This window comes from Sphaerodactylus townsendi, unplaced genomic scaffold (genome assembly GCF_021028975.2).
Source record: "Sphaerodactylus townsendi isolate TG3544 unplaced genomic scaffold, MPM_Stown_v2.3 scaffold_19, whole genome shotgun sequence".
NCBI classification, from domain to species: Eukaryota; Metazoa; Chordata; class Lepidosauria; order Squamata; family Sphaerodactylidae; genus Sphaerodactylus; species Sphaerodactylus townsendi.
This window is the reverse complement of record NW_025950352.1, coordinates 1,110,329-1,137,290: the sequence shown is the minus strand read 5'-3', so window position 1 is coordinate 1,137,290 and position 26,962 is coordinate 1,110,329. Positions and strand designations below refer to the sequence as shown.

The 26,962-nt window shown below is 62.7% G+C and overlaps 1 protein-coding gene across 3 annotated transcripts; it reads left to right on the top strand.

Moving 5' to 3' along the window:
• The first annotated feature begins 14,979 nt into the window (after nt 1-14,979).
• SLC52A2 (solute carrier family 52 member 2) lies at nt 14,980-23,677 on the top strand. Of its 3 annotated transcripts, none has more exons than XM_048482561.1 (4): nt 14,980-15,182; nt 20,186-21,183; nt 22,285-22,408; nt 23,409-23,677. In XM_048482561.1, exons 2-4 carry the CDS (start codon nt 20,231-20,233, stop codon nt 23,619-23,621), a joined length of 1,290 nt encoding a protein of 429 aa, XP_048338518.1. In that variant the 5' UTR covers nt 14,980-15,182; nt 20,186-20,230; the 3' UTR covers nt 23,622-23,677. The 3 variants fall into 3 exon arrangements, with proteins under 3 accessions (XP_048338518.1, XP_048338520.1, XP_048338519.1); XM_048482563.1 differs by lacking the exon at nt 14,980-15,182 and adding an exon at nt 15,458-15,481; XM_048482562.1 differs by lacking the exon at nt 14,980-15,182 and adding an exon at nt 17,317-17,840.
• Nucleotides 23,678-26,962: the final 3,285 nt, after the last annotated feature.

Sequence of the window (26,962 nt, the reverse complement as noted above, 5' to 3'; positions counted from 1 at the left end):
ACTGCAAGTCACAGCTGGAGTGGTCCAGAAGTGGATACTGGAAGACCACCACCCCCTCCAAGTGCTGCTAACCAAAGTTCTCCTCTCATAGAATAGAATCAGAGTTGAGAGACCCCAAGAGGCCATCCAGTCCCACCCCCTGGCCATGCAGGAAGACACCATCACAGCACTCCTGACTGGTGGCCGTCCAGCCTCTCTTTAAAAGCCTCCAGAAAGGAGGAGACCCCACCGCCCTCCGAGGTCGTGCATTCCACTGTCAAACGGCCCTTATTGTTTAGGTGGAATCTCTTTTCCTGCCCCTTGAATCCGTGTCCCAGTCTCTGGAGCCGCAGAAAACTAGCTGCCTCCCTCTTCAAGCACGACATCCTTGTATCAGTCAAATACACCAATTTCAAAGGGACGGGGTCTCCACTGTGGGCTTGTTGGACACACACACACACCCCATTCCAGTCTTCAAAGAACCGGCATGGCTCTGCCCCTTTCGTTGTCCAGATTGCTGTGGAGAAGGTTGAGCGAGTGTCTGTACTCCTTGCGATGGAGCTAATGTGCAGCCCTCGGGCGCATCTTGTGAGCTGTGAATTCCCTCCCCAAATGCGTATCTGCCAGTGATTGGTGGAGGCTTCTTTTCTGAAAGGAAGCGGGGCAAGTCAAGGAGGCCCAGTGGCAGACTGCCACTGCCCGCCTGCCCGGCCACCCGACTGCCCCTCGGTTGTTTCTTGTCCAAATGCTTGGCCTGTTTGCCAGTGGTGTAGTGGCTAAGAGCAGGTGCACACTGATCTGGAGGAACCGGGTTTGATTCCCAGCTCTGCCACCTGAGCTGTGGAGGCTTCTCTGGGGAATTCAGATTAGCCTGTGCACTCCCACACATGCCAGCTGGGTGACCTTGGGCTAGTTACAGCTTCTCGGAGCTCTCTCAGCCCCACCCATCTCACAGGGTGTTTGTTGTGAGGGGGGAAGGGCAAGGAGATTGTCAGCCCCTTTGAGTCTCCTGCAGGAGAGAAAGGGGGGATATAAATCCAAAACTACTACTCCTCCTGTTTGCTGGCCTCTGTTGACAAAGGGCGAAGGGGGTTCAAAAGCCGCTTCTGTTTTTAGAGGCAGCGTTGCTGGGGGCTAACTGCTCGTCTGCAGTTGTGGCTGAGATGGCAGATGCGCTCTGCGCCTTGCCACGGGGGCGTTGGGTGCCTGGGAGAAAGCTCACGAACCTGCCCCGCCCAGCCAGTCTTCCAGAAGCAGGACAACGATTCGCCTCTGCTGGCATTACATTTCCCACAGTGGCCCAAATCAAGAAGAGAAGAAGAATAATTTGGATTTAGAAGAAGAAGAAGAGTTTGGATTTATATCCTCCCTTTCTCTCCTGTAGGAGACTCAAAGGGGCTGACAATCTCCTTGCCCTCCCCCCCTCACAAAAAACACCCTGTGAGGTAGGTGGGGCTGAGAGAGCTCCGAGAAGCTGTGACTAGCCCAAGGTCACCCAGCTGGCGTGTGTGGGAGTGTACAGGCTAATCTGAATTCCCCAGAGAAGCCTCCACAACTCAAGCAGCAGAGCTGGGAATCAAACCCGGTTCCTCCAGATTAGATACACGAGCTCTTAACGTCCTACGCCACTGCTGCTCATTTTTCTCCTTTACAGCTCATTTTTCTCAAAGTGGCCGACAAACTCCTTCCCCTCCCCACAACAGGCTCCTCGTGAGGTAGATGGGACCGAGAGAGTTCTAAAAGAACTGTGACTAGCCCAGGGTCACCCAGCAGGCTTCATGTGGAGGAGAAAGGTTAGAGTCCCTCGCTGCACCGTTCTGGCCTCCTGAGGATATTCTGAAGCGGTGGGATGAGATGAGGCCGCCCCTCCCATGCCATCCTCTGAAATGGCCATTTATACGAGCAACCTAAAGGCAACCTTTTAGCTGTCATGTGCACAGCCTTTGAGAGACGCTCTTCATGCATTCCTCGCTGTCATCTGAGCCTCTGGCCATGAATTCCTGGAATTCGGCACGATGGGAATTGAGCAGGATGGCCGGGTACCAGCTTTGAGCCCGCCGGCCGTCTCGAGATCATGAGACGATCAGGCTGGCTGACTCCTGACTCCTGGGTGTGTGAAATGGCTCCATCCTGGCAGGCCTTGTGACGCCGACACCGAATTTAGTTGCTTGCCAGGAGGGATCGTTGAAGGTCACCCGGGGGGGGGAGAGAGGGGGGGCGTCCTCTCTTGGGAAGCCCAGTTCTTAGAAACTGCCCGCCCACTGATATTTTCTCCAAAGCAAGGAACCTTGCTCTTCAAGAATAACTGTGGTACAGTGGTGTAAATCCAGATGTGTGCAAAGAAGATGGCACCTTGCATGTTCTCAAGGTATAGGATGTTCTTTTAGAATGTGATGCGTAGGAAAGGCCTCGTATGTCTCTTCGGTTCCTTTGGGTTGGTCCTGGCGGGTTAGAAAGCCCCACAACTGTGTCAGGGTTCTCCGCTTCAGCACGGCCTCTTCCCCAAGGGTTGGGTAACTGTGACTGAGAGCATCTCCTGGTGGGAGTCGCGCATCCCGCACCCTGAACCTGTGCTGCTAGGTAGCAGTTTCTGCCCAGTGGCTGCCCCTCCAGCTACACTCCGAGGGGGAAGTCTGGCTCAACTTTGCACTTCAGAGCTGTCTTCCTCCAGGGAGGGGCAGCTTACCTGCCAGGTCTCCGTGTGGCCACGTTTCACACAGTAAGACAGAGTGGATGGGTTTTTCCAGAGATCAGGCTTGGAGCTTTCCATATATGAGGAAGTTCAATCAATACGTTAATAACACAAACGCACATCATCTGTTCAAGCGTTCAGGCTGAGCCAGAGGAAGGCACGGAAAAGGTGAAAAAGCACAGTCCGCACAGGCCTCTTGTCCTAAAAGTTCAGGTTCACCGTGACCTTCCGACCTTCTGCCGTGTGGGCGTGGCAGAGACCCTGGGTCAAGGTGTCCTTCACAGTTAGTGCCTCTTCAGAGGGCTGCTCATGTCTCCAAGGAATTTATAATGTTCCCTTGGGAGAGTCAGTCATGTCCTCTAAGATCTCTTGAATAAAGCAGACTCAAATGTGAACGGAATCTTTTCTTTATTGATAGAGAATCTATAGCAGTGATGGCGAACCTTTTCGAGACCGAGTGCCCAAACTGCAACCCAAAACCCACTTATTTATCGCAAAGTGCCAACACGGCAATTTAACCCGAATACTGAGGTTTTAGTTTAGGAAAAAAACAGTTGGCTCCAAGGCACGCGTTACTCAGGAGTGAGCTTAGTGAAGCAACCGTGCTTCAAATGGGTGAATCACGATCCTAGGAGGGTTGACTCAGAAGCAAGCCCCATTGCCAGCAACTGAGCTTACTCCCAGGTAAAGGATCATGCCCAGGCCAGCCTAGATGTGTGTGGGGGGGAGGGTGAGTTTCCACCCCCCTCCCACATGATGAACTTTGTGTGCGAGTGCCCACAGAGAGGGCTCTGAATGCCACCTCTGGCACCCGTGCCATAGGTTCGCCACCACTGATCTATAGAGATGCACACTGGAGTAGGATGGTTGTCCAGTCTGAATTCAGGCAAGAAAAACCCCCAGTGGAAAGTCCAGCAGCCCCTCCCCCCCCAGATCCGATTGACCAGCAGAGCGTCTTCCCCACGAGACCGGGCAGGTAGCTGCACCCTCAGGATCCCCGGGGGAAGGTTGCTCCGAAGCAGCACAGCAGAAGCCAGCAAGCACGAGAACAACCAGCCCCTCCTGGAGGGGGATGGCCAGGCCAGACTCTGGGGGCTTGTCTGGAGTCTGAGCCTCCAGCCCTGGCTCCAAGAGGAAGGGTTTCTGGCAGTCTCTGTCCCTTGAGTGCGGGACGTTCTAGTGGGGTATCAGAGGGGAAATCGTGGCCTTGCGGTGGCCAGAACCACTGACACACAAGAGCACCCGACTGCCCTGTTCCTGGGGCCTGATGGCTCGTCCGAGAGGTGCCTCCTTCCCACCAGCTCTTCAGTGGGCCGCTAGGTTTCGGCAGAGAGGCCATGGCTGAAGTTTTGGGGTGAATTCGGGGTGAAGGGCACTTCACACGTGATGTTGGGCTGCTCATTGTATCCCGTTGCTCTTCCAGCTGTCCCAGAGCAAGACCCACCCCCGGTAGCTCTCAGGGGGTCCCCGTCATGGCAGTCAGCCTCCTCCTAATAACCAGGGTTGCCAAAATCAGGTTTATTGCATTGAGGTACGCTGCAGAGGTTTTTGCTGGATCTAACATTCCCACCCGAAGCAACAGCCTATAACCCCGTGGTGGCGAACCTTTGGCACTCCAGATGTTATGTGGGGGGGGTGGGGGGGGGGGGGGGTGGGGGGGGGGGGGGGTGGGGGGGGGGGGGGGTGGGGGGGGGGGGGGGTGGGGGGGGGGGGGGGTGGGGGGGGGGGGGGGTGGGGGGGGGGGGGGGTGGGGGGGGGGGGGGGTGGGGGGGGGGGGGGGTGGGGGGGGGGGGGGGTGGGGGGGGGGGGGGGTGGGGGGGGGGGGGGGTGGGGGGGGGGGGGGGTGGGGGGGGGGGGGGGTGGGGGGGGGGGGGGGTGGGGGGGGGGGGGGGTGGGGGGGGGGGGGGGTGGGGGGGGGGGGGGGTGGGGGGGGGGGGGGGTGGGGGGGGGGGGGGGTGGGGGGGGGGGGGGGTGGGGGGGGGGGGGGGTGGGGGGGGGGGGGGGTGGGGGGGGGGGGGGGTGGGGGGGGGGGGGGGTGGGGGGGGGGGGGGGTGGGGGGGGGGGGGGGTGGGGGGGGGGGGGGGTGGGGGGGGGGGGGGGTGGGGGGGGGGGGGGGTGGGGGGGGGGGGGGGTGGGGGGGGGGGGGGGTGGGGGGGGGGGGGGGTGGGGGGGGGGGGGGGTGGGGGGGGGGGGGGGTGGGGGGGGGGGGGGGTGGGGGGGGGGGGGGGTGGGGGGGGGGGGGGGTGGGGGGGGGGGGGGGTGGGGGGGGGGGGGGGTGGGGGGGGGGGGGGGTGGGGGGGGGGGGGGGTGGGGGGGGGGGGGGGTGGGGGGGGGGGGGGGTGGGGGGGGGGGGGGGTGGGGGGGGGGGGGGGTGGGGGGGGGGGGGGGTGGGGGGGGGGGGGGGTGGGGGGGGGGGGGGGTGGGGGGGGGGGGGGGTGGGGGGGGGGGGGGGTGGGGGGGGGGGGGGGTGGGGGGGGGGGGGGGTGGGGGGGGGGGGGGGTGGGGGGGGGGGGGGGTGGGGGGGGGGGGGGGTGGGGGGGGGGGGGGGTGGGGGGGGGGGGGGGTGGGGGGGGGGGGGGGTGGGGGGGGGGGGGGGTGGGGGGGGGGGGGGGTGGGGGGGGGGGGGGGTGGGGGGGGGGGGGGGTGGGGGGGGGGGGGGGTGGGGGGGGGGGGGGGTGGGGGGGGGGGGGGGTGGGGGGGGGGGGGGGTGGGGGGGGGGGGGGGTGGGGGGGGGGGGGGGTGGGGGGGGGGGGGGGTGGGGGGGGGGGGGGGTGGGGGGGGGGGGGGGTGGGGGGGGGGGGGGGTGGGGGGGGGGGGGGGTGGGGGGGGGGGGGGGTGGGGGGGGGGGGGGGTGGGGGGGGGGGGGGGTGGGGGGGGGGGGGGGTGGGGGGGGGGGGGGGTGGGGGGGGGGGGGGGTGGGGGGGGGGGGGGGTGGGGGGGGGGGGGGGTGGGGGGGGGGGGGGGTGGGGGGGGGGGGGGGTGGGGGGGGGGGGGGGTGGGGGGGGGGGGGGGTGGGGGGGGGGGGGGGTGGGGGGGGGGGGGGGTGGGGGGGGGGGGGGGTGGGGGGGGGGGGGGGTGGGGGGGGGGGGGGGTGGGGGGGGGGGGGGGTGGGGGGGGGGGGGGGTGGGGGGGGGGGGGGGTGGGGGGGGGGGGGGGTGGGGGGGGGGGGGGGTGGGGGGGGGGGGGGGTGGGGGGGGGGGGGGGTGGGGGGGGGGGGGGGTGGGGGGGGGGGGGGGTGGGGGGGGGGGGGGGTGGGGGGGGGGGGGGGTGGGGGGGGGGGGGGGTGGGGGGGGGGGGGGGTGGGGGGGGGGGGGGGTGGGGGGGGGGGGGGGTGGGGGGGGGGGGGGGTGGGGGGGGGGGGGGGTGGGGGGGGGGGGGGGTGGGGGGGGGGGGGGGTGGGGGGGGGGGGGGGTGGGGGGGGGGGGGGGTGGGGGGGGGGGGGGGTGGGGGGGGGGGGGGGTGGGGGGGGGGGGGGGTGGGGGGGGGGGGGGGTGGGGGGGGGGGGGGGTGGGGGGGGGGGGGGGTGGGGGGGGGGGGGGGTGGGGGGGGGGGGGGGTGGGGGGGGGGGGGGGTGGGGGGGGGGGGGGGTGGGGGGGGGGGGGGGTGGGGGGGGGGGGGGGTGGGGGGGGGGGGGGGTGGGGGGGGGGGGGGGTGGGGGGGGGGGGGGGTGGGGGGGGGGGGGGGTGGGGGGGGGGGGGGGTGGGGGGGGGGGGGGGTGGGGGGGGGGGGGGGTGGGGGGGGGGGGGGGTGGGGGGGGGGGGGGGTGGGGGGGGGGGGGGGTGGGGGGGGGGGGGGGTGGGGGGGGGGGGGGGTGGGGGGGGGGGGGGGTGGGGGGGGGGGGGGGTGGGGGGGGGGGGGGGTGGGGGGGGGGGGGGGTGGGGGGGGGGGGGGGTGGGGGGGGGGGGGGGTGGGGGGGGGGGGGGGTGGGGGGGGGGGGGGGTGGGGGGGGGGGGGGGTGGGGGGGGGGGGGGGTGGGGGGGGGGGGGGGTGGGGGGGGGGGGGGGTGGGGGGGGGGGGGGGTGGGGGGGGGGGGGGGTGGGGGGGGGGGGGGGTGGGGGGGGGGGGGGGTGGGGGGGGGGGGGGGTGGGGGGGGGGGGGGGTGGGGGGGGGGGGGGGTGGGGGGGGGGGGGGGTGGGGGGGGGGGGGGGTGGGGGGGGGGGGGGGTGGGGGGGGGGGGGGGTGGGGGGGGGGGGGGGTGGGGGGGGGGGGGGGTGGGGGGGGGGGGGGGTGGGGGGGGGGGGGGGTGGGGGGGGGGGGGGGTGGGGGGGGGGGGGGGTGGGGGGGGGGGGGGGTGGGGGGGGGGGGGGGTGGGGGGGGGGGGGGGTGGGGGGGGGGGGGGGTGGGGGGGGGGGGGGGTGGGGGGGGGGGGGGGTGGGGGGGGGGGGGGGTGGGGGGGGGGGGGGGTGGGGGGGGGGGGGGGTGGGGGGGGGGGGGGGTGGGGGGGGGGGGGGGTGGGGGGGGGGGGGGGTGGGGGGGGGGGGGGGTGGGGGGGGGGGGGGGTGGGGGGGGGGGGGGGTGGGGGGGGGGGGGGGTGGGGGGGGGGGGGGGTGGGGGGGGGGGGGGGTGGGGGGGGGGGGGGGTGGGGGGGGGGGGGGGTGGGGGGGGGGGGGGGTGGGGGGGGGGGGGGGTGGGGGGGGGGGGGGGTGGGGGGGGGGGGGGGTGGGGGGGGGGGGGGGTGGGGGGGGGGGGGGGTGGGGGGGGGGGGGGGTGGGGGGGGGGGGGGGTGGGGGGGGGGGGGGGTGGGGGGGGGGGGGGGTGGGGGGGGGGGGGGGTGGGGGGGGGGGGGGGTGGGGGGGGGGGGGGGTGGGGGGGGGGGGGGGTGGGGGGGGGGGGGGGTGGGGGGGGGGGGGGGTGGGGGGGGGGGGGGGTGGGGGGGGGGGGGGGTGGGGGGGGGGGGGGGTGGGGGGGGGGGGGGGTGGGGGGGGGGGGGGGTGGGGGGGGGGGGGGGTGGGGGGGGGGGGGGGTGGGGGGGGGGGGGGGTGGGGGGGGGGGGGGGTGGGGGGGGGGGGGGGTGGGGGGGGGGGGGGGTGGGGGGGGGGGGGGGTGGGGGGGGGGGGGGGTGGGGGGGGGGGGGGGTGGGGGGGGGGGGGGGTGGGGGGGGGGGGGGGTGGGGGGGGGGGGGGGTGGGGGGGGGGGGGGGTGGGGGGGGGGGGGGGTGGGGGGGGGGGGGGGTGGGGGGGGGGGGGGGTGGGGGGGGGGGGGGGTGGGGGGGGGGGGGGGTGGGGGGGGGGGGGGGTGGGGGGGGGGGGGGGTGGGGGGGGGGGGGGGTGGGGGGGGGGGGGGGTGGGGGGGGGGGGGGGTGGGGGGGGGGGGGGGTGGGGGGGGGGGGGGGTGGGGGGGGGGGGGGGTGGGGGGGGGGGGGGGTGGGGGGGGGGGGGGGTGGGGGGGGGGGGGGGTGGGGGGGGGGGGGGGTGGGGGGGGGGGGGGGTGGGGGGGGGGGGGGGTGGGGGGGGGGGGGGGTGGGGGGGGGGGGGGGTGGGGGGGGGGGGGGGTGGGGGGGGGGGGGGGTGGGGGGGGGGGGGGGTGGGGGGGGGGGGGGGTGGGGGGGGGGGGGGGTGGGGGGGGGGGGGGGTGGGGGGGGGGGGGGGTGGGGGGGGGGGGGGGTGGGGGGGGGGGGGGGTGGGGGGGGGGGGGGGTGGGGGGGGGGGGGGGTGGGGGGGGGGGGGGGTGGGGGGGGGGGGGGGTGGGGGGGGGGGGGGGTGGGGGGGGGGGGGGGTGGGGGGGGGGGGGGGTGGGGGGGGGGGGGGGTGGGGGGGGGGGGGGGTGGGGGGGGGGGGGGGTGGGGGGGGGGGGGGGTGGGGGGGGGGGGGGGTGGGGGGGGGGGGGGGTGGGGGGGGGGGGGGGTGGGGGGGGGGGGGGGTGGGGGGGGGGGGGGGTGGGGGGGGGGGGGGGTGGGGGGGGGGGGGGGTGGGGGGGGGGGGGGGTGGGGGGGGGGGGGGGTGGGGGGGGGGGGGGGTGGGGGGGGGGGGGGGTGGGGGGGGGGGGGGGTGGGGGGGGGGGGGGGTGGGGGGGGGGGGGGGTGGGGGGGGGGGGGGGTGGGGGGGGGGGGGGGTGGGGGGGGGGGGGGGTGGGGGGGGGGGGGGGTGGGGGGGGGGGGGGGTGGGGGGGGGGGGGGGTGGGGGGGGGGGGGGGTGGGGGGGGGGGGGGGTGGGGGGGGGGGGGGGTGGGGGGGGGGGGGGGTGGGGGGGGGGGGGGGTGGGGGGGGGGGGGGGTGGGGGGGGGGGGGGGTGGGGGGGGGGGGGGGTGGGGGGGGGGGGGGGTGGGGGGGGGGGGGGGTGGGGGGGGGGGGGGGTGGGGGGGGGGGGGGGTGGGGGGGGGGGGGGGTGGGGGGGGGGGGGGGTGGGGGGGGGGGGGGGTGGGGGGGGGGGGGGGTGGGGGGGGGGGGGGGTGGGGGGGGGGGGGGGTGGGGGGGGGGGGGGGTGGGGGGGGGGGGGGGTGGGGGGGGGGGGGGGTGGGGGGGGGGGGGGGTGGGGGGGGGGGGGGGTGGGGGGGGGGGGGGGTGGGGGGGGGGTGGGGTGGGGGGGGGGGGGGGGGGGGGGGGGGGGGGGTGGGGGGGGGGGGGGGGGGGGGGGGGGGGGTTGAGAGGGGGGGGGGGGGTAGGGGGTGGCGGGGTGGGGGGGGTGGGGTGGGGGGGGGGCGTGTGGGGAGAGCTGCCGCACTGCCTTAGCCCCAGAAGGCAGTCGCGGCAGCCTCTAAAATAAATCGTGACAATTTAGCGAAGAACCAGCGGGACCCGGCAGGAACCATACAAGTTGTTTAAAGGCGGGACGGTCCCACCAAAAGCGGGACGTCTGGTCAGCCTACTCTATACAGGATGGTGACCTGCAAATATTTGATGAGGGGCCTCCAACTTTTTCCAGCCTGTGGACAGCTCTGGACTCATCCCTTGAAACTCATTTTGTTAGTTTTGGCCCAGCTCTCTCATCTGTCCGGGTCATTTTGAATTCTGACTCTGGGGTATTAGGTAACCCTCCTAATTTGGTGACATCTGCACATCTAATTAGCATGCCCTCTATTCCATCATCCAAGTCATTGATAAAAATAGTGAAAAGCCCTGGGCTCAGGACAGAACCCTGTGCGGCCCCCCCCCCCCACTAGTTACTTTTCTCCAGGATGAAGAGGAGCCATTGATCCTTTCGGGTTCAGTCAGTCAACTAGTTACAAATCCATCTAACAGTAGCCTTGTCTAGCCTACATTTTACTAGATTGCTTGCAAGAATGTCATGGGGCACCTTGTCAAAGGCCTTACTAAAATCAAGGTATACTATGTCCACAGCATTCCCTTCATCTACCCAGTTTGTCACTCGATCAAAAAAAGAGAGATAAGATTAGTCTGGCATGACTTGTTTTTGAGAAATCCATGTTGACTTTTAGTGATTACAGTATTCCCTTCTAAGTGCTTACAGGTTGTCTGTTTAACAATCTACTCTAAAATCTTTCCTGGTATTGATGTCAGGCTGACCAAGCGGTAACTGTTTGGGTCCTCTTTCCCCCTCCCCTTTTTGAACATGGGGACAACACTAGCTCTCTTCCAGTCTGCTGGGACTTCTGGGACCTTCTGGACCATGAAATTGTCTGCAAGGCCAGTGGGGAATTTGTTGGACCTTATAGTCTTGATAGAATTTGACTTCCAACAAATACCAATCCCCCATTACTACTACTTCTCTCCTTTGTGATAGTTGGGTCATCTGCTCAAGAAAGGTATCATCCAATTCTTCAGTCTGACCCCCACCATGAGATCACTGTTGTTTCTCTGCCCCTTAATTTTGTCCCCTGATGCTCTCAACCTGGCTCCTAGGACTTAAGTCATGCACCTGCTCACAGGTGTAAACATCCCTGACATATAATGCTACCCTCCCTCCTTTCCTAGTTGGTCTATTTCTCTGGAATAGGTTATACCCCTCAACTATGACATTCCAGCCATGAGATTCACTCCACCAGGTTTCAGTGACGCCTGTGATATCATATTTGCTTGGCCATGCTCAGAGTTGGAGTTCAAACTCTTAACTTGCAGAAAAATCAAGGCTCCCTGAGGCGCTGGCATGCAGCCCACCCCCTCCCCTCCAAACGCGAACAAAATGTTCCCATCCAGCCCCATGTTTTGGCTCTGCCGAAATGGCCAAGACCATCCAGGGGGAAAGTAATGCTAGGAAGGCCGGAGAATTGGGGCTAAATCCTCCAAAGGTTCCTGATTTCAAAACCTGGGGCTCGGAAGGAATGCGGGGCCAAGTAATTTGCTTCAGCCAAAGGACAGCCTGAGCCCCACTCGTTAGAATACCCCCTCCCCCCGTTAGACCATTTCAGCATCAGCTGGTCTATCTAGTGACTGAATAGCCTTTTGCCAACTGAGGGCTGGATAAGGGGGAATACAACAGAGAGCAGGATTTGGGGCAAAATCCTTGGAGGCAGCCTCAGCACAATTCAGCCCTGGGACAAACCTCTCCAGCCCAGGGAGGCTCCTTCCGCAGTTGTTCCTGGAATAGCGGCTGGCGAAGGGACCCGCAGAGCCCTGCCCAAGAGGCTCTGTGTGGATCCTGCTCCTGATCTACTGTCCCTGTTGGTTAGGAGCAGATCTAAAACAGTTGATCCCCTTACAGGCTCCCTTGTCCAGTCAGGACTCACCACAGAGTTCTCTGCCCACCTGGTTCTCCTGCAAACCTTGTGATTCCCAATGACGGGGACTCCTACGTCTGCTCGGTGGCAGCCACAAGTGTTGGACCGGGCAAGTGAAGCTGCCATGCGAGGGAAGCGTGGAAGAAGAAGGCACAAACCATGCGCAGGAGGCCCGAAGGTGGAAAGGGCTGCCGTGTCTCCTGCACAAATCCTGCATGGAGCCCACAGCACAGCGGGAGACCTGGGAGTGAAAAGGTGCCCCCGCAGCCCCCCCCCCCTGTTCAATCTTGGCTGCTCCAGCCGGCAACAAGCAGCTCTCTGGGGTCATGTCCAGCCCCACCTGATCCCGTTGAGCAGGAGATGCCAGAGGGGAGGGGGGGTTGAGTTTGGCTCTTTGAGCATGTACAGCAAGGCCTCAGTCGCTCAGCTGCAGCCCCTCCAACATGGGACTTTCACATGCTGCATTTATACCCCACTTTTCTCCCCAAAGGAAGCCCAAAGCAGCCTACATAATTCTTTTCCATTTTATCCTTATAGCAACCCATTGGGGTAGGCTAGGCTGAGAGTGTACAGCTCGCCTTAACAGTCCAGGGGAGCAACAGCCACAGAAGGCCCTTGCTTTCACATCCTGCAGGTGAGCTCCCAAAGGCACCTGGTGGGCCACTGCGAGTAGCAGAGAGCTGGACTAGATGGACTCTGGTCTGATCCAGCTGGCTTGTTCTTATGTTCTTATGAGAGACAGCAAGAGCCCCCCTCGGGCACTAACCGTGGCACCAGGCTACGTGGAACCAGTGGCACCAAGCTAAGTTCTCCACTTCCAAAATACTAGAAGAAAAGTAGGCGTGTCGTCGCATGATGTGATTCATGTCTGGGAATTTGTATGGCTTAAAGAGGGACAAACTGCATTATTTACACAAGGGCAGACTTATCATCACCCAACAGAGACAATGTTTTGCGGGGTGGGGGACACCGTGGCTCAGAGGAAGAGCTGTCACTTGGCATGCTGGAGGCCACAAATTTAATCCCCGGCATCTCCAATGAAAAGGTCCAGACCCTGGGTAACTTTAAAGACCTCAACCTTAGACGATGGGATGGGATGGGGTGGGAGGGGGGGGAATGGCACCCAGGGCGCCCCCCCCCACACACACTTACCTGCAAAAAGTTGCTGGCTGAAAAAGCAGGCTGGTGGGAACTACTTTTCCCAGGAGACGTTACAAGCCCCAACTCCTTCAGAGGCCTCTCTGGGGTGGGCGTGGGGGGCTCACAACGTCTCCTGGGAAAAGTAGTTCCCACCAGCCTGCTTTTTCAGCCAGCTACTTTTTGCAGCTAGCTGAACTCAAGTAAGTGGGGGGGGGGTTGCCATGGGGAGGCGAGGTCCAGTCACTTCCAGGAAGGAGGAGGGGCTATTTTTCTGGGGGGGGCCACATGACACCCACAGGGGCGCCCTGGGCCTTTGTCCCCAGATGTCCCTGTGGCATCTACGCTTACGGCCTGAGACCCGGGAGGGCTTCTGCCAGTCAGAGTAGGCGATGCTGTCCTTGAGGGAGCCAGGATTCATCCTGAGGCAGAGGTGCTCCGTGAGGGGTCGAGGTTCAGCAGCAGAGCCTTTGAGCAGCAGCAGCAGCAGCAGTAGGTGGTGGGGGGGGGAGGCCTTTTTCTGCCCGGAGAGTGGCTGCCAGTCAGAGTAGACGAGTCGGACCTTGATGGGCTGACTCAGGACTAGGCAGCATCGTGTGCATTGGTCACCCCAAGCCCAGTACAGCAATCCCCACCCCCACCCCCGGGAATCTGCCCTTCTTCAATCCAGCTTCCCACAAAGTCCCTCCCATGACGCCACCTGCAGGGGCACGGGCCCAGGAAGGGCTGTCTTCTGTCCACACCAGCGGCTGCTGAAAGCAAGGCAACCCTTGAGGTGCATCCGCACCACCCATGCTGAGCCATCCCAAAGAGTCACCCGGGGGCCTGTCCAGAGCCCACCCACCCCTCCCCCCGCCCCTGAGCAAGGCTCTCGCATGTGAGGTCTTTCCAAAAGCCTCGGAATGGTTGCTGTTAGAAACAGGCTACCAGTCAGAATGGATTCTCTCTAGCCCACAGGTGTCAAACTCGCTGCCCTCCAGATGTTATGTACTACAGTTCCCATCATGCTGGCAGGGGATGATGGGAACTGTAGTACATAACATCTGGGGGGCCGCGAGTTTGACACCTATGCTCTATAGCCTATCGCCCTTTTCAGTAAATCCAGACTTGAGGGTCAGCGTAATCCGTTTTTATTTATTGAGAGGTGCGATTCCCCTGCAGTTCCATCCTTCCCCCCCCCCCCCGAGCTTTCCAAAACCCCAAACTGTTTTGTTGGGAACAGAGTTCCTCAAGGGCAGGGAATGAGCTAACCAAAGCAATTGAGGGGTCTTTATCCCCCAGTCTCCCCAGAGGCAAAGCAAGGCCATGTGTGAATGGGTCTTGACTGGGGGGAAGAATTAGGACTAATAAAAGGAAACACACTTCTTCACGTAACGTGTGATGGGTGTTTGGAATATGCTGCCACAGGAGGTGGTGATGGCCACTCACCTGGATAGCTTTAAAAGGGGCTTGGACAGATTTATGGAGGAGAAGTCGATTTATGGCTACCAATCTTGATCCTCCTTGATCTCAGATTGCAAATGCCTTAGCAGACCAGATGCTCGGGAGCAGCAGCAGCAGAAGGCCATTGCTTTCACTTCCTGCATGTGAGCTCCCAAAGGCACCTGGTGGGCCACTGCAAGTAGCAGAGAGCTGGACTAGGTGGACTCTGGTCTGATCCAGCTGGCTTGTTCTTATGTTCTTATGTTCTTGACAGATTCGCTGGTTTCAGACCAGCAAGTCGGGGATTCCTCTGAAATCTGTGCCATAGCGGGGTCCTGGTATCCCCACGGTCTGTTTTCCTCTTGGGCATGAGCCTCAAGTCAGTGCTGAGATGTTTACCCCCAGGAGACCTGGTATGTCAGGCATATTTCCTGCACCACCTCTGCCTTTGACACCTCCTTCTGCATCGTCATGCTGTGAAGCGTTGTGTACCATGTTTCCCCAAAAATAAGACAGGGTCTTATATTAATTTTTGCTCCAAAAGATGCGTTAGGGCTTATTTTCAGGGGATGTCTTATATTTTGAGCTACCCCCCCCCCCGCCCCCACGTGACCAGATCAGCTGCGCCAGGGAATCTATAACTAGGGCTTATTTTTGGAGTAGGGCTTATATTTCAAGCATCCTCCAAAAATTCTGAAAAATCATGCTAGGGCTTATTTTCAGGGAAACAGGGTATGTATGAACAACAGGATTTGAACATCTTGCTCCCAAAAACAACCCCTGGGTCCCCACTGGGGTGAAATGCAGCCAGGGGATCAGTATCAGAATAAATCAGTAATGTGCGGGCTTGCTAGCATGGCAGGCACCTTGCGTGTGAGGGTGCACTAGCCTTTGGGGTGACTGTGGGGGCTCTCTTCACTCCCGGGAGGGGCTGCGGCTGTGCCCCAGGGACAGGCTCCCCCCCCCGCCGCCTCTCTTCCTGCCAGCCCAGCCAAGAGGGCCTCACGCCTCTCCTTGGCCCTTTTCTGAGTCCGATCAGGATCAGGCCACTCACCCTCCCTGCAAGGCCCAGAGGCTCTCTCCTGGAGGGGGGGGGGGGCAGGGGAGAGCCCAATCTCAGAGCTCTTAACCCTGCCAGTGTCAGAGTTCCCTCGAGGATACCCCCCTCCCGCTTGGGGCTGTAGACCACTCCCTTTTGTAAGGGGTGTGCGCCTTCTGCAAGCAGGCTGATGAAGCGAAGAGCCGGCCGGCCGGCCAGCCAGTCCCTCGTGTCCATCCTGGGCTCCTCGCTCTGCTCCACAGCAGCTGCAGGGGCAGGGCCCGACCCTCCCTCTGCAAGGTAGGAAACGCACAGAGACAACCGAGCACGGCGGGCGGGCTGGGGGGTGGGGAGAAAAGACAGCCTGGGGGCAGCTGCCTTTGCCTTTGCTGCCAGTTGCCCCTGGCCCCTGCCCAGCCCCCTCTCTGGCCTTTGAAGAGGTGGCTCTACACACAGCTGGCATGCCCAGAGCGCCCAGGGCAACCTTCGTCTCTCTCTCTCTTCTGAAGCCTCTGGGCTGGATCCTCTGGGCTGCGGAGCACAGGCCTGCTTATGCGCATGCACGGATCGGGCACCAAGTCCCTGGGACTGCCGCTCTGGTAAACACGAGAACTTTTTGGAAGAGGAGTTGGTGCAGAAGCCGGTGCCAGGCAGGGGGCTGGGGAGGACACCAGCTGGAGATGCCCCCAGGGAGCCAAGAGCCCTCCTGCCCGTGCCGTTTGGGGCAGGGAAGCTCAGAGCTTTACACAACTGCACTTCGCCCAGCTTCAGAAAGCTTTTCCCTCCGGTTCTCTTCAGCTACAAAGGCACCTTTATGTCCTGGCAGAGGGCCACTGGGCGCCGCAGTGGCAGAACTACTGAGACCCTGGGCCCTCGACGACAGCGCTAAGCCCACCCGCCAGGGCCTTTAATGCCTGGGCCCCAGCCTGGTGGAATACCCACTTCCATCAGTCCTGGTCTCCAAGTGGGACCTTGGTGAGTTCCCGCAGGGCTTGTAAGACAGAATTATTCCACTGGGCCTCCTTTGGAGAGGTCGGCCGTGGTTTTAATTGCCCCCATTGAAATGCTGTCAATTTCCATCGTTAAGTCACTCCTGGTTGGGCCTGCTGCTTCCACCCGGGGCCCACCTGCCTCCCCTTCTCTTCACCTTCTCCTTTGCTTTTGTTCTAGGAGCGGCTTCGTCTGAACTGTTTTATATTGCTTCATACTGTTGAATAGCTTGGATCGCTTAAATTATATGTAACTGCTGCCGGAGTTTTAATGTTTAAGTTATGCTGTCAAGTTGCTGTTAGTGACAGCCATGTTGTTGAGCCGCCTCGAGCCCTCCGGGGAAGAGGCGGCCTATATAAATCTAAAATATAAATAAATATAAATAAATAAGGGCAGAGCTGGAGGGAGGGCTGGCAGACGCCTGCGTCTCCCGTGTTTCACTTCTCAAATGCGTTGGAGGCTCAGCTTTGCCGGGACACCCACCTTCCCTGGCAACTCTTCTCCTCAGCTGGGGGGGCTGCCACTTGGCCCAGAGTGCCCAGGCACAGGGGCACAAGGAGGTGCTCCTGAGCGTGTTTCTGCAGCAGCAGCAGCAGCAGCAGCCTCTGTTTGCCCTGAAGTGGAAAAGGGTTTAGACAAGCAGGCACAAGGGCCAGGAATGGCTCGGCCGTAGTGGTCAGAGTTTGGATTGGCTAGGGGGCTGCTATGGACTTCAAGCCCATGACCATGATGTGGTCCGTTTGCGTCTGCAGATGTCCCACCCCACCCCCGTTCCGAAAGCAATCAAGAGGCCCAGTCAGGATCCCTGTAAGGACACATCACAGAGAAAGGAGGCTGCATTTCATACGTTCATTTATTCGAGGCATTTATCTGGCACTTCGTTCCCACGGAGGACCCAACGCAGCCTCGTGTTGGTCTCCCCAGTTGCTGGCTGCAACTTGTACTGGTGCCCAGCAGCTGCCAAAGTTGACAGAGTTGGAAGGCACCACTCAGAGCGAGGGCATCGGCAAGCTGGGGGCAGATCTTGGGCAGAGTTCCCCTGCCCACCTTGGCCCCTTAGCATTTCCCCATTCCTAAGGTGACCAGATTTTTACTCCTGTAACGCAGGGAGCGCGTGTGCGCACCTGCCCGGCCGCAGGAGCACACTGCCTTTTGCGGCGCTCCCCAGTCGGAAACAGGGAAGCGCCCCAGAAGGCAGTGCGGCAGCGCAGGAGGCGCACATGGCCGTAGGAGAGCACTGCCTTTTGTGGCGCTCCCCGGTTTCCCTTTTGCGGCGCTCCCCTGTAACAGGGCGGGAAACAGGGAAGCGCCCCAGAAGGCAGTGCGGCAGCGCAGGAGGCGCACGCGGCCGCAGGAGCACATTGCCTAATCGGGACAATTTTAAAACCCCGCGGGACACATTGCGGAAAAACGTGAGTGTCCCACCAAAAGCGGGACGGCTGGTCACCTTACCCATTCCCCTTCCCCAATAGGCCCTCTTCCTCCTGCACCTGCTCACTTTTGTCCTGGCACATAACGGCTGGCATCCTGCTTCTATGGTATAACAAACTCCAGGAGAACATGGTCACACCCCCTAAGCACCCTACCACTCCCACCCCATTAGCCAGGTTATCATTGTTGGCTAGGAGCAGATCTGAAACAGTCGATTTCCTTGTTGCCTCGTCCGCCTTCTGGACCACAAAACTGTCTGCAAGGCAAATGAGGAAACTGTTGGACCTGATAGTCTTGGGCAGAGTTTGACTCCCAGCAAATATCTGGATAATTGAAATCTCCCGTTACTTGGGGGTCTGTAATAGATGCCCCCACCCCGATGAGACCACTGTTGCTTTTCTCCCCCTTCATTTTCACCCAGATGCTCTCAGCCTGGCTCCCAGGATTTAAGTCAAGGACCTGCTCACAGGTGTCGTCATCCCTGACGTAGAGTGCTACTCGTCTGCCTTCCCTAGTTGACCTGTTTCTCTGGAATAGGTTGTACCCCTCAGTTATTACATTCCAGTCATGAGATTCATCCCACCAGGTTTCAGTGATGCCTATTACCGTGTTTCCCCGAAAATAAGACAGTGTCTTATATTAATTTTTGCTCCCAAAGATGCGCTATGTCTTATTTTCAGGGGATGTCTTATTTTTCGTCGGGCACGCTTCCAAACAAAAACTTTGCTACATCTTACTTTCGGGGAATGCCTTATATTTCGCACTTCAGCAAAACCTCTACTACGTCTTATTTTCAGGGGATGTCTTATATTTGGGGAAACAGGGTACCAATCTTGATCTGCCTTGATCTCAGATTGCAAATGCCTTAGCAGACCAGGTGCTCAGGAGCAGCAGCAGCAGAAGGCCCTTGCTTTTACATCCTGCCTGTGAGCTCCCAGAGGCACCTGGTGGGCCACTGCGAGTAGCAGAGTGCTGGACTAGATGGACCCTGGTCTGATCCAGCTGGCTTGTTCTTATGTTCTTAAGAGTCCCGCTTCATCCTGTTTGTCACCCATGCTTCGTGCATTAGTGTGGAGACCTCTTAAGGTTTTGGTTCATGCCCCGTGGGTGCTTGTTTAAGGTTTTATCCCCTCACTGCTGGGTTTTTGAACTCAGTTCTCTCTATAACCTCCAGCCTCTTCTCTCTAGTACTAGGTGAACTCCTTCCCACTTGAATATTGCCTCCCTCCCCCACTTCACTCCTGTTTAAAGCCCTCCTGGTAAGGTTTGTCAGCCCCCTAGCACAAATGCTCTTCCCTATTGCCGTGAGGTGTAGCCCATCCCTTGCCAGGAGTCCCTCTTCATGAAACCACAGACCACGGTCCAAGAAGCCACGACGTTCCTGGCGGCACCACCTGGGAAACCCGTTCTCCGCCTCCGCTGTTCTTCTTTCCCGCCTGGGCCCTTGTCCTTCAAGCGGAAGTAGAGATGACCTAGTCAGAGGGTTTTCCCTCTGAAGCCGCCATTTTCTCCCTCAAGACTGATCCACCCAGTATCCAGTGTGGGGTGGGGCAGGGGCCAGAGTGGTGGGCTGAGGCCCCTGGTCGACCTGGGGGCGAATCCCCACTTCCCTGAGTGGCCCTGGGCTCATCACCAGCCTGGCCTACCTTATAGGGCTGCTGTTGTGAGAGAAGGGAGAAGGGGAGGAGGATGTTTTAAAAGCTACTTTGAAAGGGAGAGAAAAGGGGATATAAATGAACGGAAGCAAATGCGCTGCCTGCATCTTGGTCACCTGAAGATCACTTCTAACTGCAGGAGGTCTCTGGGCCCCACCTGGAGGTTGGCAACCGTATGTCTGTAGCAGACAGGACTGCGGTCTGGTTGAGGTGGGGGTTTGATCACCTCTTGCAGATTAACCCAGCCCATTTCTGCCTGGGGATGGATATTATGGGTTGCTCCACAGCTGGCTGGGACAGAGAAGCCTACTTTGCAGGGACTGCTGCGGTCCTGGGCTCAAAACAGGTGCTGGAGTTTTCAGCTCAGATTTGAATCCACAGGGAATTCAAGCTCGGGGGTAGGGCAGGTGGGGCAGCCGCCCCTGGACAACCAGTGAGTCAGAAGAGGTAGCCGGCAAGCCGATGGCTGCTGCCGTTCTGTCCAGCAAGTCGGGCCTGAGCAGGACACCCACGTGGAGCCCTCGGTGGCTTCCGCACTCTGCTGCTGCCGCCGCCGCTGCTGTTCTCCTGCAAGCAGGCCGCTGTCTCTGGGTGCAGACAAGAACAAACTGCCGCTGGGTGCCTGCAAAGAGTGAGCAACCCGGGAAATCTCAGTGGGCCAGGCAAACAGGTCAAAGGGAGAGGGGAGAACCCTACAGCCAGTGGTGGGATTCAAATAATTTAACAATTGGTTGTTTCCAAGCACCATTTTAACAACCGGTTCTGCTGAAGTGGTGCGAACCAGCTGGATCCCACCACTGCCTACAGCCCATCCAAACTGGTGAACAATGCATAGATGAACATACCTCCCACCCAGTTTAGGGTAAGGTGACCAGATTGTCACCTTTTAAAGCTGGGACCAGGGTGGGCGCGCGGGTGCGCGCGGCTGCAGGAGCGCACTGCCTTTTGGGGCGCTCCCCGGTTTCCCGCCCTGTTGCAGGAGCGCTCCCCAGTTTCCCGCCCTGAAATGGGAGCGCCCCAGAAGGCAGTGCGGCAGCCTTCCAAAAATCGGGACAGTAAAAAAAACCTGCGGGACGCGGGACGAATTGGTTTAAGGCGGGACTGTCCCGCCAAAAGTGGGACGTCTGGTCACCTTGGTTTAGGGGGTGGTGGCTTTTCAGTGGAACAAGGGCTCAGAGCCCCTCCTCTGGCAGTCCATTAACGGCACCTCCCGTGTCCCTCTTTCAGGGCTGGCCCCAGCAGCGGATCCTGCGCCCCCCGGAGCTCGGAGCCATGGGCTTGGCGATGCACCTCCTGGCCTGCCTCCTGGGCACAGGCTCCTGGGTGGCCATCAACGGCCTGTGGGTGGAGCTGCCCCTGCTGGTGCCCAGCGTGCCCGAAGGCTGGCTCCTGCCCTCCTACCTGACCGTGGTCATCCAGCTGGCCAATGTGGGGCCGCTGCTCGTCACCCTGACCCATCGCTTCCTGCCCGGGCGGCTCAACGAAGTGGGCCTCATCTACGCCCTGCTCTCGCTGGGCTGCCTGGCCGGCCTGCTGCTGGCCTTCTTCTGGGGGGAGGCCAGCGTGGTGGGGGGCTCCCCTCGCAGCCTGGCCCTCCTGGGGCTGCTCTTCGGCCTCGCTCTGGTGGACTGCACTTCGTCGGTCACCTTCTTGCCTTACATGCACAGGCTGCGCCCCCACTACCTCACCACCTATTTCGTGGGCGAGGGGCTGAGCGGTTTGCTGCCTGGGCTGGTGGCCCTTGGGCAGGGGGTGGGCGTGTCCCAGTGTGTCAACAGCAGCCTCGCGGGCGACGGCGACGGGCTGCGGGTGACATACCAGGCCCCGCGCTTCTCGGTGTGCGCCTTCTTCCTCTTCCTCAGTGGGATGATGGCCGTCAGCCTGGTCGCCTTCATCCTCCTCAACCACCTCCCGGCGGCCAAGCAAGAGCGTGCCAAGGAGAAGTACCAGGCGCGGATGCGGATCAAGAGCCCCAACGGCCTGCAGGTGGAAGAGGGCGGCACCCCGGCCCACAACGCCTTCTGTCTCGGCAGCCGTCCCGTGGCTCAGATGGTGTACATCTTTGGGCTGCTGGCCTGGGTCAACGCCCTCACCAACGGCACGCTGCCCGCCGTCCAATCCTACTCCTGCCTCCCTTATGGGGACTTGGCTTACCACCTCTCGGCTACGCTGGCTGCCTTGGCCAACCCTCTCGCCTGCTTCCTGGGGATGTTCCTGCCAAACAGGTGAGTGTGTGTGTGGTGGGGGACCCCCACATCAGGGCCAACTAGCTATGCCTCCCCTAGACCCGGGCAGTGGTGACATCCAAAAATTTTAATAACAGGTTCCGAGGGTGGTGGGATTCAAACAGTGGCGTAGCACCAATGGGGCTGGGCGGGGCATGATGGGGGCATAGCTGGGCATTCTGGGGGCGGGGCATTCCTGGGCGTGGCATTCCTCGGTGGGGCTGTTCCCTTTTACTTGGCTGTAGCCATTTTTGTTAAGGGCAAAAGCTATCGGCTGCAGAAAAGAGACAAGTTAGGGATTGTCTGCCAATTCCCATCTTGCTCTGAATTGAAGGTAAGTGTGGGGGGTGGGTGCCGTGGGGTGGGGGGTAGGGGTGGAGTGGGGTGCCATGGGGGGAAGGGGGGTCGCAGGGGGCCCTGGGGGGCAATTTTGCATCCCCCACTTGACGAGATTTGTTGTACCCAGAGACAGAGATTACCCCCTTTGTCCCTAGTGGAGTTAATCATTAACAACCGGTTCTCCGAACTGAGAAAATTTTAATAACTGGTTCTACCGAATAGGTGCGAATAGGCTGCATCCCACCTCTGGACCTGGGGTGGCCCCGGGGGGTGGTTGTTCTCATAACATTCTGGCTCCAAGTGCAGGTCTGTGGGGTGAGGGAGCAGAGAGGGGCAGGAGAAGCCAACTGGAGGTTGGGAACTTCTTTGAGGTTAGGCATGGAGTCGTGAGAGGTTGAGGATTGGAGTGCCAGAGGACCCCTCCCCTCCAAAACCGCCCTCTCCCCTCTGTTTCTGGGAAACAGTTGTAACTCCAGGAGCTCTCCAGGTCCCAGCTGGAGGTTGGCCACCCTCCCCTGGGAGTCCATTCGAGGCCCAGTCCAGGGTTGGATGCCAGGTCTGAGCCCAGCGGAGGGGCAGGCACCTCGGGCGTCTCCCGCAGCCTTTCCTTTGGGGAATGTGGACATCTGGCCCTGGGAACACGATGAAGAGGAGCCAGGAGCCTGGAGGGCCACGGGGCCATGTTGGGCGTTCCCTGTCTGGGCTTCACAGGGAGGCTGAGTAATCCCTCTTCCTTCCCCGCTCTTCCTCCCTCCCTGCCAGGTCGCTGGTGCTGCTGGGGGCCCTCTCCGTGGCCGGATCCCTCCTTGCCTGCTACATCATGGCCGTGGCGGTGCTCAGTCCCTGCCCTCCTCTTTTGCATCTGCCGGCAGGCGTCATCCTCATTGTAAGCATTTGGAGAGGGCAGAATCGGGCCCGGCAGTCGTCCCCCCCCCCCCAGCTTTTTGCCAACCCTTGCAAGGCGCCCCTCCTCCTCCTCCGCAGGTGGGCACACGAGTGCTGGGCCCGGGTGAGGGTGCTGAGGACGGAGCCCGGCCTCTCTGGGTGCCTGGGCTGCCTGCTCCCAGCGGCCGTTCCCAAAACCTCAGTTGGGTCACTCGTACAGAAGGGCCCTCCCAGTGCCCCCCCCCCACAGCTGCTCTGATCCTCTGGGCCAGGGGTCTTCAAACTATGGCCCTCCAGATGTTCATAGACTACAATTCCCATCAGCCCTACCACTTGGCCATGCTGGCAGGGGCTGATGGAAATTGTAGTCCATGAACATCTGGAGGGCCATAGTTTGAAGACCCCTGCTCTGGGCAGAAAGACCCCTCCCAAAAACACAGACCCCCATTTCCAGCTGCCTCTTCTGTGGGTCATTCAGAGTGCTGACCGCTGGGGGCAAGCTGAGAGTATTGGTTCCTCCCCCCCCCCCCCCCCGTGGCTATTCTTGGCTGGAGACCCAACCTTGGCCTCACAATCCCTCGTCAGCCCTCTGCCTCGGCCCCTCAGTGTTTCGGGAGGGCGGGGGCAGAGCTTGGCAATCAGATGACAGAGCAGAGATGCCAACTCCAGGTTGATAATTCCTGGAGATTTGGGGGGGGGGATCCTTCAGAGGGTGGGGTTTGGGGAGGGAAGAAGGAGATCAACAGGACACCATGCTGTAGAATCGTCCGCCCAAATCACCCATTTCCTCCAGGGAATTGATCTCTGCAGTCTCTGCTTTAATTCTGGGATATCTGCAAGCCCCCCCAACTGCCCCCCTTACAGCACAGTGGGCCCCCCATGCTCTGGGACCCTTCTGTTTGACCAGCCAGCCTCCCCCCCCTCCCCAGGTGCACAGATGGAGGATGACGGGCAGGTGGCTTCCCTGCCTGCTACTCACCTGCCGCTGGCTCTCCCCACAGGTGCTGTGCTGGGTGCTCTTCGTGGGCACTCTCTCCTACGTCAAGCTGATGATCGGGATGATCTTGCGGGACGAGGGGCACTGTGCCCTCGTGTGGTGTGGGGCCGTGGTGCAGGCGGGCTCCATGGTCGGGGCGCTCAGCATCTTCCCTGTGGTCAGCGTGTACGGCCTCTTCCACTCGGGGGACCCCTGCCACAGCAGCTGCCCCAGCTGAAGGCAGGCACAACCGGGGGGGGCGGGGAGATGGGTGGGTCCAAGGGGCTGCACCTCACCTGAACAGAGCAGAGGTTCCGTGCGGTCCCCTGGGGTCAACAGGTGCAGCACTCGCGGGTCACCTGCACCGTCATCTTCCCGGCAGGTTGCTTGTCTGAAATGGCGACACAGCCTGAGGATCCCCTGCTTGGACTGCTGGAATTGCTGGCAAATTCTGCTAGGATAATAATAGTATTTCCCCTTGAAACTTGCCCCGGGCCTCACCTGCTGGCCAGCCAGGGGGATTGTGGGGGGAGGGGAGGGCTGGGCTTGGGAAGGGGGAGGACTTTAGGCAGGACATAATCCGTTTTCCTTCTGGGAGATCTCCAGGCCCCTGCCAGAGATGGGCAACAGCAGGGACAGCTCCTCTGTGCAGATGCTGAGGCTGTTGTAAGAAGCACCCTTGTCTTCTGGGTGCCCCAGGTAGGGCGCTTTGGCATCTGCTGGGACACACGGCAGCCACGCTTGGGTGGGAAATGGCCGCAGGCAGGCAGGCAGGCAGGCAGGCAGGCAGGCAGGCAGGCAGGCACACACCTCAGTGGGGTTGAAGGCCATCTTGGAATCCACCCTCTAAAGCAGCTGCCATTTGGGGTCTGCAACCTGTGGCTCTCCAGATGTTCATGGACTACAAATCCCATCAGCCCCTGCCAGCCCCTGGCCAATTGGTTATGCTGGCAGGGGCTGATGGGAATTGTAGTCCATGAACATCTGGAGAGCCGCAGGTTGCAGACCCCTGACTGATCTCTGTAGCTTGGAGATCAGTTGTGATTCTTGGAGCTCTCCAGGCCTCACCTGGAGGCTGGCAACTCTGCATGCCCAATCCAGGCCCACATCTGCTACAACAAACCTGTCAGTCTTCAAAGTGCCCCTAGAGGCTGCTGTGGACGGATGCAGCTGCACCTCTGGGGTGGGCGAAGGAGGTCTCTTGGCTACCTCTGAAGCTGGTCCTTCTTCTGGTGAGACCTGGAGGCTTGGAAGGCAAGACTGACCTGAAGCCACACCTGGCCCCTGGCCCCTCTTCCCCTGCTGCATCCCCCCTCCCTCTGAAGAACAGGTGCGCTCCCATCCTTGGGAAAGGCGCCTGCCCTTTTGCTTCCCTTGCTCTGGCAAGTGTGTGTGTGTGTGTGTCGGGGTTGATGGCTCTTGTGCCACTTCAAAAACCCACTCTTGGGTCCCAGACATGTGCATTCCCCCACCCCCACCCCCCGCATTCAGACTCATGGCAGGTGCCTTCTAGAAAGAAGATTTGGTTTTGATACCCTACTTTTCTCTCCTTTTAAGGAGAGAGTCCAGAGAGAACTTTGACTAGCCCAAGGTCACCCAGCAGGAACATAGGAGTGGGGGAACCAATCCAGTTCACCAGAGAAAAGTCCATCACTCATGTGCAGGAGTGGGAAATCAAACCTGAGTCTGCCGCTCTTCACCACTACACCAGAGGCTTTTTTGAGCTAGCAGCTCTGTTCTGGATCATGGGCCCCATCCCACTTCCCTGGCATCTGCTCCATTGAGTCGGGTGTGTGTGTGTGTTCTTCCTCCAGTACTAAAATAGAAGGTTACAGTATATAATATAATGTATACAAAACAGCTAAACACTGTAACACTAGGCATAAAATATTGTTTATATTATATCTGGTAATGAAGAAAATGTTTGCAAATGAACATTTCAACCCTGTATGTATTAAACACAACTTCTCCCATGAAAACAACAGGAACCTGTTCCTTTAACAACTCATACAAGACTGTAGCAGAGAAACTGGCCACTGCAGTTAAACAAAATCACAGATCTACACAGCCACAATTAATTGTAAGCAGCACCGTCAATTGTCAATGCACTCTAACAACAATACACTTTAACAAATGCACTTCTCGTACAAATACACTTTTGTGAACTCCCCGTATAAAGTGCTCGTTTCATGCTCAACACCTCATCCTAAACTATCAATGCAGATTTCTGCCTTTGTTACTTCCTTCGAAATCTTAAAGGTCAGCATTCACAATAATGCTATAAACGTGGCTGCAAGCAAATTGTGTTCAATTCTGAATGAAGCAAGGAGACCCACCTTTTAGACTGCTGTACCACTTTAACATTAAATATAATGGAATCTCTCTGATCTGCTGCAACTTTTAGGTCACGTTGCGGCAATCTGGGGCTGCCTATGAGGTCGCCCGGACTGCAGCCGCCTTAATCTGCTAACTAGGAACTAATTGCTTGCAGCTTGCGTTCAAAGTACCAGTTTCCTACAAGGTTAATGCATGATTTCCATGATAACACTGGACACTGGATGAAACCCTACTAGCCGGAAAGCCTCTAATAGGGATTTCTGCCTTCAATACTGTACAGCACCCAGGGGCATTCCTGTGCAAAGCCCCTAGCAGTTCCCCCAAATTCCCCTTCGGTGAAGGGAAGGAGCATAACCTTCCAAATGCAGCTCTGCAGGTTCCCAGCCATGGTCAGCTCACAGGCGTCCTTCCAGGTATCCCACAAGCCAGGTACCGGAACAGCAGCCCTCCCCTTCCATAGCTACTCAGCTGCTGGTGTTCAAAGATGCACTGCCTCTGTACATGGGAGCTCCATTTGGCTATCGTGGCTAAGGTTTCCAATAGGTCTCATCCACTTCTCAGTTGTGCAAACTGGTGGCCGCCCCCACGTCTTCCAGTGCCGAACTCTTCCTTCTCTGGTTGTGGTGGGTTTTCCAGGCTGTGTGGCCGTGGTCTGGTGGATCTTGTTCCTAACATTTCACCTGCATCTGTGGCTGGCCTCTTCAGAGGTGTTTCGCAGAGAGAAGTGTGTCACAGACTGCGGCCACACAGCCCGGAAAACCCACAACAACCAGTTGAATCTGGCGGTGAAAGCCTTCGACAATACATCTTCCTTCTCTGTTGTGAAACAACCACTGCATTGATCTCGTCGTCCGGCACCTTTGCATTCTGTGCAGAGGCTGTTCTCTGTTCCACGCCATCCACGGATTCGCCTGCCGCCTTCAGAGCAATGAGGGCATTATCAGTGTGTGGCACGTGGCGAAAGATGGGGAGGGCCGCACTCATGACCGCTGTGGGAAATGGGGTTGCGCACCTGTCACGGGTCCTGACCACAGCCGTCTGCCCCGCTGGGCCTCTACGGGGCACTTTTCAAATTGCTGCCCACCCCCTGCAGCAAGGAGCTCCTTCATGCTCGACCAGGCTGGACGGGGGGGGGGGGGGTCCGAACCCACAGGCAGCAGCTCTCCAACGGGGGGGGGGGCGCCTTTCCCTGCCCAGCCCCAACTGGCCACGCCCAAGAAGGGGCCCGGGGACTTTTTGGCC